This window comes from Rhinoderma darwinii, chromosome 6 (genome assembly GCF_050947455.1).
Source record: "Rhinoderma darwinii isolate aRhiDar2 chromosome 6, aRhiDar2.hap1, whole genome shotgun sequence".
NCBI classification, from domain to species: domain Eukaryota; kingdom Metazoa; phylum Chordata; class Amphibia; order Anura; family Rhinodermatidae; genus Rhinoderma; species Rhinoderma darwinii.
This window is the reverse complement of record NC_134692.1, coordinates 54,249,389-54,263,109: the sequence shown is the minus strand read 5'-3', so window position 1 is coordinate 54,263,109 and position 13,721 is coordinate 54,249,389. Positions and strand designations below refer to the sequence as shown.

At 47.1% G+C, this 13,721-nt stretch overlaps 1 protein-coding gene across 1 annotated transcript in view; it reads right to left on the bottom strand.

Moving 5' to 3' along the window:
* Positions 1-13,721, bottom strand: part of KIAA2012 (KIAA2012 ortholog) — a 151,585-nt gene that overhangs the window by 26,851 nt on the left and 111,013 nt on the right. The window contains exon 13 of the mRNA XM_075829745.1: positions 3,064-3,196. Coding sequence (XP_075685860.1) covers positions 3,064-3,196 — 133 coding nt within the window. The remainder of the gene's footprint in view (positions 1-3,063; positions 3,197-13,721) is intronic.

The following is a 13,721-nucleotide window of genomic DNA, read 5'->3' as shown; positions in this document are numbered from 1 at the left end:
TGCCAAAGAGGAAGCACGTGGCTAGGGGCGTAACTAGGAAAGACTGGGCCCCATAGCAAACTTTTGACTGGGCCCCCCCTCCCCAGGGTGTCACACAACCCCCCCTTGTAGATAGTGCCTTTTTTACAGCCCCCCCTGTAGATAAGGCCATACAGCCCCCCCTGTAGATAACGCCATACAGCCCCCCTGTAGATATCTACAGGGGGGCTGTATGGCGTTATCTACAGGGGGCTGTATGGCGTTCCCTACAGGGGGGATGTATGGCGCTGTAGGTAACGCTATGCAGCCCCCCCTGTAGGGAACGCCAAACAGCGTCCCCAACCACCCAAAAAAATGTGTCCTACAAAAGACATGTATCCCCTATCCACAGGACAGGGGATACATGTGTGATCGCTGACAGCGATAGGGAGAACGGGGGACCGTAAGTCCGCCGAAGTTCTCCATGACTAACCTCTGACTTCCGGCATCTGCGCAGCTCAATAAAAATGAAAGGAGCACTGTACAGGGGGGGGGGGGGGGGGCTGTATGGCGTTATCTACAGGGGGGCTGTATGGCGTTATCTACAGGGGGGCTGTGTGGCGTTATCTACAGGGGGGGCTGTATGGCGTTATCTACAGGTGGACTGTATGGCGTTATCTACAGGGGGGCTGAATGGCGTTATCTACAGGCGGGATGTTTGGCGTTATCTACAGGCGGGACTGTATGGTGTTATCTACAGGGGGCTGTATGGCGCTCCCTACAGGGGGGATGTATGGCGTTATCTACAGGGGGCTGTATGGCGTTCCCTACAGGGGGGATGTATGGCGCTATCTACAGGGGGGGCTGTATGGCGTTAGCGCCATACATCCCCCCTGTAGGGAAAGCCATACAGACCCTCTGTAGATAACGCCATACAGCCCCCTTTGTAGATATCTACAGAGGGGGCTGTATGGCGTTATCTACAGGGGGGGGGCTGTATGGCGTTATCAACAGGGGGGGCTGTATGGCGTTATCTACAGGGGGTTCTGTATGGCGTTATCTACAGGGGGGATGTATGGCGTTATCTACAGGGGGGCTGTATGGCGTTATCTACAGGGGGGGCTGTATGGCGTTATCTACAGGGGGGGGCTGTATGGCGTTATCTACAGGGGGGGCTGTATGGCGTTATCTACAGGGGTGGGCTCTATGGCGTTATCTACAGGGGGACTGTATGGCGTTATCTACAGGGGGGCTGTATGGCGTTATCTACAGGGGGGCTGTATGGCGTTATCTACAGGGGGGCTGTATGGCGTTATCTACAAGGGGGGACTGTATGGCGTTATCTACAGTGGGGATGTATGGCGTTATCTACAGGGGGGATGTATGGCGTTATCTTCAGGGGGGGATGTATGGCGTTATCTACAGGAGGGGCTGTATGGCGTTATCTACAGGGGGTTCTGTGTGGCGTTATCTACAGGGGGGATGTATGGCGTTATCTACAGGAGGGGCTGTATGCCGTTATCTACAGGGGGGCTGTATGGCGTTATCTACAGGGGGGGCTGTATGGCGTTATCTACAGGGGGGGCTGTATGGCGTTATCTACAGGGGGGCTGTATGGCGTTATCTACAGGGGGGGGCTGTATGGCGTTATCTACAGGGGGATGTATGGCGTTATCTACAGGGGGGGCTGTATGGCGTTATCTACAGGGGGGCTGTATGGCGTTATCTACAGGGGGGCTGTATGGCGTTATCTACAGGGGGGCTGTATGGCGTTATCTACAGGGGGACTGTATGGCGTTATCTACAGGGGGGGCTGAATGGCGTTATCTACAGGCGGGATGTTTGGCGTTATCTACAGGCGGGACTGTATGGTGTTCTCTAACGCCATACAGACCCCCCCTGTAGCTAACGCCTTACAGCCCCCCCTGTAGGGAACGCCTTACAGCCCCCCCTGTAGGGAACGCCATACAGCCCCCCTGTAGAGAACGCCTTACAGCCCCCCCGTGTAGGGAACGCCATACAGACCCCCCTGTAGGGAACGTTATACAGACCCCCCCTGTAGGGAACGCCATACAGCCCCCCTGTAGGGAACGCCATACAGCCCCCCCTGTAGGGAACGCCATACAGCCCCCCCCTGTAGGGAACGCCATACAGCCCCCCCTGTAGGGAACGCCATACAGCCCCCCCTGTAGGTAACGCTATGCAGCCCCCCCCTGTAGGGAACGCCAAACAGCGTCCCCAACCACCCAAAAAAATGTGTCCTACAAAAGACATGTATCCCCTATCCACAGGACAGGGGATACATGTGTGATCGCTGACAGCGATAGGGAGAAAGGGGGACCGTAAGTCCATTCATTTCTACGGAGCTGCCGACACAGACCCCAGAAGTCCGAGGTTTGTGATGGAGAACTTCAGGGGACTTTCAGTCCCCCGTTCTCCCTATCGCTGCCAGCGATCACACATGATTCCCCTGTCCTGTGGATAGGGGATACATGTCTTTTGTTTAATAGCAGAGCGGGGAGATACCTCCCTGCTCTGCCGTAGTGTTCAGTGGCGTCGCGCTGTAGCACTTCAGAGGATGGGATGAAGGACGTACAGGATTCTATACACCGTGTCTAACCCGGGTCAGTATAACATTAGGTATTGCATTGCGTAACTGTTTGTGCACATATAGGTGTGCAAATAATTTGGTTTACATTAGTATTATGAATTGTACTTATAAATGTTTTTATGAAGGCATTACTGGTGAGATTTACATTGGCTCTCTTATACTCCCTTATGCGATCCAGTAACACATTGTTTATTATTAGATATGCCTGTTGTAAGTCTCCAACCCATTTTTGTGATTTTACAAGTTTTTATTGTGGTTGTGTTTGGCCATCTTCAAATAAAGATAATTTTGTAAAATATAGTATCAGTTTGTCTTCAGATTGGTTTGTGCATTAGTAGCCTAGGCCCGCCGGGGGATCCTCTAGTACGCTGGTGGGCAAGTCTGACCCATGGGCAATTCCAACCCTGGGACTCTACTTTCCCTGACTGTCCCTGGTGAGACCTGGTACTATTTCCTGGTAGAAGAATAGTAAAACATAATTAGGAATTTGTCACCTGGCGGGGGTTGGTGGTTCTCTTTATGCTCATTTTTTGTCTGTTGGTCTGTTTCATGCTCATTTTTTGTCTGTCGGTCTGTACCTTGCACATTTGTTGTCTCTCTGTCTGCTTTATGTTCATTTTTGTTCTGCTATAAAATAAAGAATTGCTGAGGTCAAATACATGGAGTTAGGAATAATTACAATGTTACACAACTATATTAAAGCGGATTTCTCATAAATATATAATGTCCTAAAATATAGCAGCATGCTATAATGGGCTAATATATTAAATGGAAAGAACAGAGCGGACCCATAGTTAGGAAAGCACTACCCCCTGCCTCCTCGCGCTCCCCTCACCAATGATTGATGGCTTCTGGGTATTTAGGTAGATACAAAGTACCCGTTAATCATTGGTAAGCGGGTTGGGGGTAGGGGGGGAGCGCTCTTCTTATGGATATAAAGGACTCATAACTAGGAGTCCATTGTATTCTGTATTAACAGCAATTAACCAAATGGCACAATATTTTTTGTGCCCTTCGGAATAATAGCCCAGCGGACCTGTCACTATTATATAATACCCTTAAACGGGACAGCATATTGTGATGACAGATCCGCTTTAAAAATCCAAAATCCACCTAAAACCGTAAAATTTAACTATGTCTGCATTTAACCCGAATATTCTTCTTCTGTGTAAGGCCTCATGCACACGACCGTAGCCATGTGCACATGGCCATTATTTTCAATGAGTCCGGAACGCAGAACACGGCCATAATAAGACTTGCCCGTTCTTTCTGCGGTCCAGGCTCCGGGGGCCATGCATGGACCATGAAAACCACGGTTGTGTGCATGGCCATATAGGAATGAATGGGGCCGCAATTCTCCAGTGGATTTTAGGGGGAATTGCGGCCGCAAAAGCACATGTGCATGGGGCCTAATACTATCTATTTTGTGATGTCCTCTTAGAGTACTCTAGCTGTCCCTGTGCCTGCCTAACATACAGAGAGAACACTGTGATAAGTGGTGATTGTATTTCCCAAACTAAATAGTGGGTCTGCATGAAGTCACAAATGAATTTTTATACAGTGTCAAAATAACACTACCTATATAACAGGCATATATTGTCTATCATTGGGACACTGCAGAATTTTAACAATATGCATCTTAGAAATGTTTTTATTTTTCTATTTCTTACAGGTTGGTGCTATTTTGGGACTTAACCTGACTGAATAAAATTAAAATCTGTTCCACTAAGAATAACATAAATGTTCAGTACCCGCCACCCACATCTGAGATGACAATTAAGTCCTTAGATACAGAACGTGGCTGGAGATCTTTTGGAATAAGTATGCCTAAAGGCCCTTTTACACTGGCCAATTGTCGGGTAAACAAGGTTAAAACAACAAAACCGATAAAAACAAGGGGACATATACAAAAACACAGAAAAAGTTAAGGAGTTAGGGACTCGCAAGTCTGGGGATCCTTGTCGTGGATTGCGAGCTTGCGTCCTTTTGGCCAAAATGATCACGAATACCCCAGGTATTTTTCATTATTACGTATATTCGCTTCTCTTGGACACAGCCGGGTCTTTGATGCTGGGAGAGCATGGTGTGTTGTTGTTTGGCATAGCAAGCAGGGTAGCCCGCTCTATGAACTATCAAGGCGTCACAAATAGGCTTCTACCTGGCTATACACGTTGTGCCTCATGACGTACACACTATCCCTCCATGTTTCACACACTTGCACCCCATTATCCATTTATTTCTATTGAGGCACTTCACTCATTACTGCCCCCTATATTTCACTTATAGTATTACACTTGCGCACACACTATTCATTTATTATTTCTTACTACACATCCCATGCACCACACACACCACTCCCCTCAAGACTAGTGGGAGTGGCTATTATTATTTAAAGCACCTGCTCATTCTCCTTCATCAGCGTTTCTGACCTGGCTGTGTCCATTTGCAAGTATGGCCTTTTTCGGTGTTAGGGTATGTGCACACGATGAGAGGCTTTTACGGCTGAAATGACAGACTGTTTTCAGGAGAAAACAGCTGCCTCGTTTCAGCCGTAATTCCTCCTCCTCGCATTTTGCGAGGCTTCTCTGACAGCCGTAAATTTTGAGCTGTGCTTCATTGAGTTCAATGAAGAACGGCTCAAATTACGTCTGAAAGAAGTGTCCTGCACTTCTTTTGACAAGGGTGTATTTTTACGCGTCGTCGTTTGACAGCTGTCAAACGACGACGTGTAAATGACAGGTTGTCTGCACAGTACGTCGGCAAACCCATTCAAATGAATGGGCAGATGTTTGCCGACGTATTGTAGCCCTATTTTCAGACGTAAAACGAGGCATAATACGCCTCGTTTACGTCTGAAAATAGGTCGTGTGAACCCAGCCTTAAGGTTAAAAAAACGCTCGTTTCCGATAATTGCCCTGTCTAAACGGTGCAGCGATCAGCAGATGAACGAGCCTTCTGCAGATGATCGAGCCTTCTTTCTCAAGCCTTCTGCAGAAGCCTTGAGAAAGCGCGTCTTCGCGAAACAGCTGTTGCCTGTGAATATCTCAGTCTCCCTGTCTCCGTATATCCTTGTAAAGTGCTACCTAACCTACGGAGCGGTCACATTGATCGGCGCTCGTTGCACTGGCCAAAATTGGCAGGTGTAAAAGTAACTTTACAGTTTGTATTTAACTATCTTAACCCCTTCCTGACATTTGTCGTATGGATATGTCATGGAAAGCTAGTGCTTCCCGCATTTTGCCGTATCTATACGACAAATGGTGGACACAGGCTCAGAAGCTGAGTCGGTGCTATCATCCCCGGGTGTCGGCTGCATGTTATAGCTGACACAATGGGGTAGTGGCAAGGACCGAAGTTTGCTCTGATCCCCGCCATTAACCTCTTAAATGCAGCAGTCAAAAGCGATCGCTGCATTTAAGGTGTTTGCAGCTCATTGGCACCCTAGCAATGAAATTGCCGGGGTGCCGATGGCTGCAAAGGCAATTGGAGGCCTAAAACTGGCCTCCCGGTATGCCTAGTATGGAAGACTTTCATGCCCCGACCGGAGGCGGGGCCTAAAATGCTTCCGTACTAGCCGGCAAGATGGCGCCAGCTCAGGAGCTGAGCCGGCGTCATCAGCGGTGGATGTCAGCTGTATGTTACAGCTGACATCCACCTGTAATGGTCGGTATCCTAGCTCTGATTCCTGCCATTAACCCCTTAGATGCAGCGATCGCTGCATCTTTGTGGTTGGTAGCAGATCCGCAGCCCTGCCATTCTATAGCAGGGCTACCGACTGCTGCTATGGCAACAGGAGGCCTAGCAATGGCCTCCTGCTCTGCTATTACAGAAGCCGATTATGCCCCGCCCCGAGGCGATGCCTAATCGGCTTGCTGTCAGTGAAAGACTGACAGATCTAATACATTGCACTACATAGGTAGTGCAATGTATTAGGAAAAGAATCTGAAAGTTGGACGTTCAAGTTCCCTAGTGCGACTAAAGGACAGTGTAAAAAAAAAGTGAAAAAAAGTTGTAAGAAATATAATAAAACTTTCAAGTAATAAAATAAAACAAAACACAATCGCCCTTTTTCCCTTATCAAATCCTTTATTATTGAAAAAAATAAATAAACCATACATATTTGGTATCGCCGCGTCCGTAACAGCCTGAACGATAAAATTATTATGTTATTTATTCCAGGCGGTGAATGGCGTAAAAAAAAAACAACGTAAGAAACAATGGCATAATTTCAGTTTTTTGGTCACTTTGCCCTACAAAAATTGGAATAAAAAGTGATCAAAAAGTCGCATGTATCCAAAAATGATACCTATATAATCTATAGCTCGTCTCGCAGAAAACAAGCCCTCATACAGCTCTATTGACAAAAAAATGTAAGCGTTATGGTTCTGACACTATGGCAACAGAAAAAAATACATTCTTTTTACAAGAGTAATTTTATTGTGCAAAAAGTTGTCGAACATAAAAAAGTGCTATAAATTTGGTATCGCCGGAATCGTACTGACCCGCAGAATAAAGTTAACATGTAATTTAGAACGCATGGTGAACGGCGTAAAAAAACCCGTAAAAAACTATGCCAGAATTGCTGGTTTTTGGTCACCTTGCGTCCCAAAAAATAGGATAAAAAGTGATCAAAAAGTCGCATGTGCCCCAAAATGGTACCAATAATAACTACAGCGCGTCCTGCAAAAAAACAGTCCTCATACCAATACGTCTATGAAAAAATTAATTTGTTAAGGCTCCAATAAGTCTGGAAATAAAAAATATGCAGTTGTGCCGGCCCGAGGGGAACATTTCTTCTGTTTCAAGAGGCAATTTATCAAGGCCCTAAAATTAGGAAACCAGGGAGGGTAGGACCCAAACATATCTGCTGGAAGTGAGGGTGCCGTATTATACCAGGACAACACTTCCCAACAAAATTCCCCAAACTGCAAAGGTGCCGAGTGTGGACCAAAAGGGGATAAGAAAGGAAGCCATTTATCACTGCAACACTGGCCTGTGCATAAACACCACATATTGGCATATCTATGGAAAAAAATCCCATTTTCACTCTGCAACATTGAGCGCACACTAATTTCTGGGGGATTTCCACTGTTTTGGTCCCACAGGGACTTTGAAAATGCGACATAGCGCCCAGAAACCAATCCAGCAAAATCTGCACTCCAAAAGCCAAACGGCGCTCCTTCCCTTCTGAGGGAAAACAGCAGTTTGTGACCACAAATGGGGTATTGCCGTACTCGGGAGAAATTGCTTTACGACAAATGTAGCTGCTGCCAGTGCTGTTAATATATCAGTTGATATACTGAATTGGATGAATGTAGATATGGTGCAAGCTAAATAAAATAAAATAAATGTACACAAGGCCCCGGGACCAGATGGGTTACACCCTAGAGTTCTTAAGGAGCTTAGTTCAGTTATTTCTGTCCCCCTCTTCATAATATTTAGAGAGTCTCTCATGACTGGTATAGTGCCAAGGGACTGGCGCAGGGCAAATGTAGTGCCTATTTTCAAAAAGGGCTCTAGGTCTTCGCCGGGTAATTATAGACCAGTAAGCTTAACATCAATTGTGGGGAAAATGTTTGAGGTGCTATTGAGGGACTATATACAGAATTATGTGACAATAAATAGTATTATAAGTGACAGCCAGCACGGTTTTACAAAGGACAGAAGCGGTCAAACCAACCTGATTTGTTTTTATGAAGAGGTAAACAGAAGCCTAGACAGAGGGGCCGCTGTGGATATAGTGTTTTTGGACTTTGCAAAGGCATTTGACACTGTCCCCCATAGACGTCTAATGGGTAAATTAAGGACTATAGGTTTAGAAAATATAGTTTGTAATTGGATTGAGAATTGGCTCAAGGACCGTATCCAGAGAGTTGTGGTCAATGATTCCTACTCTGAATGGTCCCCAGTTATAAGTGGTGTACCCCAGGGTTCAGTGCTGGGACCACTATTATTCAACTTATTTATTAATGATATAGAGGATGGGATTAATAGCACTATTTCTATTTTTGCAGATGACACCAAGCTATGTAATATAGTTCAGACTATGGAAGATGTTTGTGAATTGCAGGCAGATTTAAACAAACTAAGTGTTTGGGCGTCCACTTGGCAAATGAAGTTTAATGTAGATAAATGTAAAGTTATGCACCTGGGTACGAACAACCTGCATGCATCATATGTCCTATGGGGAGCTACACTGGGGGAGTCACTTGTTGAGAAGGATCTGGGGGTACTTGTAAATCATAAACTAAATAACAGCATGCAGTGTCAATCAGCTGCTTCAAAGGCCAGCAAAATATTGTCGTGTATCAAAAGAGGCATGGACTCGCGGGACAGGGATGTAATATTACCACTTTACAAAGCATTAGTGAGGCCTCATCTAGAATATGCAGTCCAGTTCTGGGCTCCAGCTCATAGAAAGGATGCCCTGGAGTTGGAAAAAATACAAAGAAGAGCAACGAAGCTAATAAGGGGCATGGAGAATCTAAGTTATGAGGAGAGATTAAAAGAATTAAACCCATTTAGCCTTGAGAAAAGACGACTAAGGGGGGACATGATTAACTTATATAAATATATGAATGGCACATACAAAAAATATGGTGAAATCCTGTTCCATGTAAAACCCCCTCAAAAAACAAGGGGGCACTCCCTCCGTCTGGAAAAAGAAAGGTTCAACCTGCAGAGGCGACAAGCCTTCTTTACTGTGAGAACGGTGAATTTATGGAATAACCTACCGCAGGAGCTGGTCACAGCAGGGACAGTAGATGGCTTTAAAAAAGGCTTAGATAATTTCCTAGAACAAAAAAATATTAGCTCCTATGTGTAGAAATGTTTTACTTCCCCTTTCCCATCCCACTTCCCCTTTCCCATCCCTTGGTTGAACTTGATGGACATGTGTCTTTTTTCAACCGTAGAAACTATGTAACAAACTATGCAAATGTTGTGGTTCTTTTTTTCGTTTATTTGTTGAGAAAATGAAAAATTTTATAGCTAAAGATACATCTTATTGAAGAAAAGGGATTTTTTTATTTTCACTGCCCAATTCTAATAAAGTCTATGAAACACCTGTGGGGGTCAAAATGCTCACTACACCCCTAGATTAATTCTTCACGTGGTGTAGTTTTGTGAATGGAGTCACTTTTGGGTAGTTTTCACTGTACTGGTACCTTAGGGGCTTTGCAAAAGAAACATAGTGCCAAGAAATCAATCCAGCATAATCTGTGCTCCAAAAGCCAAATGGCGCTCCTTTCTCTTCTGATCCTTGCCGTCTGCCCAAACAGCAGTTTATGACCACATATGGGGTATTTCCGTACCCTAGAGAAGTTGTTTTACAAATGATGTTCTTTTTTCCCTTTATTTGATGAGAAATCGGCACCGGCACTCACTTCCGGGTATCAAGACGGTCTCCAGAGGGCACGGGCGCCTGCGTGTGCACGGTCTTAAAGGGCCAGTGAGCGCATAATTGCAGGAAGTCTGCAATCTACCCAGAATGCTCTACCCAGAATGCTCTGGGCTATAAAAGGGGTTCTGCCCTCTTGTTCTTTGCCTGAGGGTTGTTTGTTACCCAAAGTTTATCTTGCTAATGGTCCCCTAGTATCTTCCAGTTTCCTAGTGTTCCCTGTTCCTGTATCCTGTTCCCGTGCTATCCAGATCTAGTGCCGTGCTAAGCTGTTGCCGTGTTGTGCTGCATTTCACGTCTGTTCTGCTACGCCATGCCTGACGTCTACCTGCCGCTTGGTCCCAGCCAAGCCTGCCTTACTACTGTCTACATTGCCTCAGGTATCCTCTCTGGACTACAGACTCTGTACTTTACCTGTTTGGCCAGCTGCCATCCTGCTATGCGGTATGACCCAGTGTGTCCACACCCCGCATTTTGACAGTACGCTCAGGCCATGGACTCTGCTGGTCAATTCAAGGGCATATCACCCTCCCAAGCCATGCAGGCAGACCTGCAGGATCTCCGAGCTAGACAGGATCAACTTCTTGTGGCAGTGGACTCCATGGCACAGCAGCTAGGGACTTTAGCTGCTTCTCTTCCTGCCTCTATGCAAGCTCCTCAGATCGACCCTCCTGCTACACCTCCTGGCAGTTCCGGCTCGGATCCTCGATTCTCGCTGCCATTACCTTCTCAGTTCTATGGAGACGCCAATACGTGTCGGGGGTTTCTGAACCAATGCTATATCCATTTTACCCCGCACGCCCGAGCATTTACGTCGGACGGAACCAAGATCGCCTTCATCGTGTCTCTAATTGCTGGCAAGGTCCTGGCATGGACAAAACCTATCTGGGGACGTCAGGGATCCGAGACCCAAGACTTCCAGGGGTTTGTGCTGTTATTCCGGACTGTTTTCAAAAAGCCAGGACGAGTCTCTTCGGCAGCCACTGCTATCTTTAACCTTCGCCAGGAGGACACCTCTGTGGGCGAATACACCATCCAGTTCTGGACCCTGGCAGAAGAACTATCCTGGAACTATGAGGCCTTGGTGGCATCCTTTTGGCATGGTTTATCGTCCGAGATCAAGGACGAACTGGCCGCTCGAGATCTGCCACCTGCCTTGGACGACTTTATTCTGCTTGCCACTCGGGTGGATATAAGGCTGAGGGAGAGATCTCATGAAGTTTGTCAGTAGAGACGGCTTCCTAGATTGGCGCCCAACTTCCAGCAACCCCTCATGCCTCCTTCTACTGCTCTGCCCGAGGTTTCCAATGCAAGTGGATCGGCTAAAATTTCACGTCCAGGAGAAACAGCACAGGCGCACCTCTGGACTCTGTTTATATTGTGGCCTCGCTGGCCATGTCGTGCATCTGTGTCCTCAGAAGCCAAAAAAAACCAGCGCCTAGGTTTGGTTGGAGAGGCAACCCTGGACACCACTGCATTTAATCGAGAACTCTCTTCCAAACTGTTCATTCCCGTAACCATCATTGCTGGCGAGAGGCCCCATCCGGTCTCTGCCTACCTGGACTTTGGCTCTGCAGCCAATTTCATCTGCCAAGACCTTGTGGACCTTCTTCAGTTGCCCACTGTCCTGCTGGAAAGGCCATTGATCGTTGCCTCGGTAGATGGACTGCCATTGCCTGACCCAGTTGTGTTTGTGAGCAAGCCATTAAGACTTCAAGTGGGAGCTCTTCATTCTGAGCTCATCTCCCTGTTTGTCCTGTCCAAGGCTGTCAACCCCATGCTGCTGGGTTTGCCTTGGCTCCATTTGCAAGGCCCCAGTCCTGGATTGGAACTCTGGAGAGGTTCTCCAGCTACTGAAGCCTTCTCCGCTTCAGTCATTGGCAGGGTTGCCTTCCTGTTTCTCTATGTTCTCCGATGTCTTCGATAAGAAGGAAGCTGAGGCGTTTCCGCCTCATCGAGCACATGATTTTCCGATCGACTTGGTTCCTGAGTCTTCTCCTCCTCGCGGTAGAGTGTACCCTCTATCCTTGCCAGAGACTCAGTCTATGTCAGCCTACATTAAAGAGAATCTGGAGATGGGCTTCATTCGTAAATTCTCATCCCCGGCCGGAGCTGGGTTCTTCTTTGTCAAGAAGAAAGATGGATCCCTACGACATTGCATTGACTACTGAGGCCTCAACCAGATCACGGTGAAGAACAGGTACCCACTGGCTTTGATTACAGAACTGTTTGATCGCATACGGGGGGCAAATGCCTTTGATTTCAGAACTGTTTGATCGCATACGGGGGCAAATGCCTTTGATTTCAGAACTGTTTGATCGCATACGGGGGGAATTTTTTTTTCTAAACTGGACCTGAGGGAGGCCTACAATCTGACTCGGATTCGTCGAGGTGATGAGTCGAAGACTGCTTTTAATACTCGTGATGGCCACTATGAATACCTAGTTATGCCCTTTGGCTTGTGTAACGCCCCCGCGGTGTTTCAAGAATTTGTCAATGCCATTTTTCGTGATCTCCTTTATGTTTGTGTTGTGGTGTATCTCGATGACATTTAGATTTTTTCCCCAGATCCAGTAACTCATCAGAGTCATGTCCGCCAGGTGTTGCTTCGTTTAAGAGAGAATCATCTTTATGCCAAGCTGGAGAAGTGTGTGTTTGAGAAAAAGTCTCTACCCTTCCTGGGCTATATCATCTCCGATCAGGGCCTCAAGATGGACCCTGAGAAGGTAAAGGCTGTCATGGAGTGGCCACGCCCCCAAGGCTTAAGGGCCATACAACACTTCCTGGGATTCACCAACTTCTACCGGCTGTTCATTCCCAACTTCTCATCTTTGACCCCATTGCTCCCATTTCTACCCTCACTAAAAAGGGTATGAATGCAAAAACTGTGGACTCCGGAGGCAGAAGCCGTATTTGAATCCTTAAAAAAAACCTTCACGTCAGCCTCTATTCTTCACAACCCTTATGTAACCCTACAGTTTTCTTTAGAGGTTGACGCGTCCTCTGTTGGTGCTGGTGCACTGTTGTTCCAGAGAGGTTCGAAAGGCAAGGCTGTGGTATGTGGCTACTATTAAAAGCTGTTTTCTTCCGCAGAGCGCAACTACTCGATTGGGGATCGGGAGTTACTGGCCATCAAGCTGGCTCTGCAGGAGTGGAGACACCTACTGGAAGGCGCAGTCCATCCAATCCTGTTCTTCACGGATCACAAGAACTTGACATACCTACAGACGGCCCAGCGGTTTATTCCTCGTCAAGCCAGGTGGTCGTTGTTCTTTGCTCGGTTCCGGTTCAAACTCCACTACCGACCTGCCGACAAGAATGTGAGGGCCGATGCCTTGTCTAGGTCATTTGAAACTGAGGACACTGTGGAGTCCCCACAGAATATTATTGACCCTTCCTGCATCTTCTCTGTGAACCCCCTGCAAGTTAAAGACATTCCTCCGGGAAGGACTTTTGTGCATTTGGCAGACAGAGGAAGAATCCTTCACTGGGGTCACAGTTCCAAGCTGGCAGGTCACGCGGGTGCTCGTAAGACCCAAGATCTAATCGCCTACCAATTCTGGTGGCCCACGCTGCCCAAAGATGTTATGGACTTTGTCTCCTCATGCACGGTATGCGCAGCAAATAAAGTTACTCACTCTAGACCTGCTGGCCTACTCCAACCACTGCCTGTGCCCGTTGCTCCCTGGCAGCATGTCGCAATGGACTTTGTCACGGATCTTCCTCCTTCTGCGGGTTGCAGTGCGATCTGGG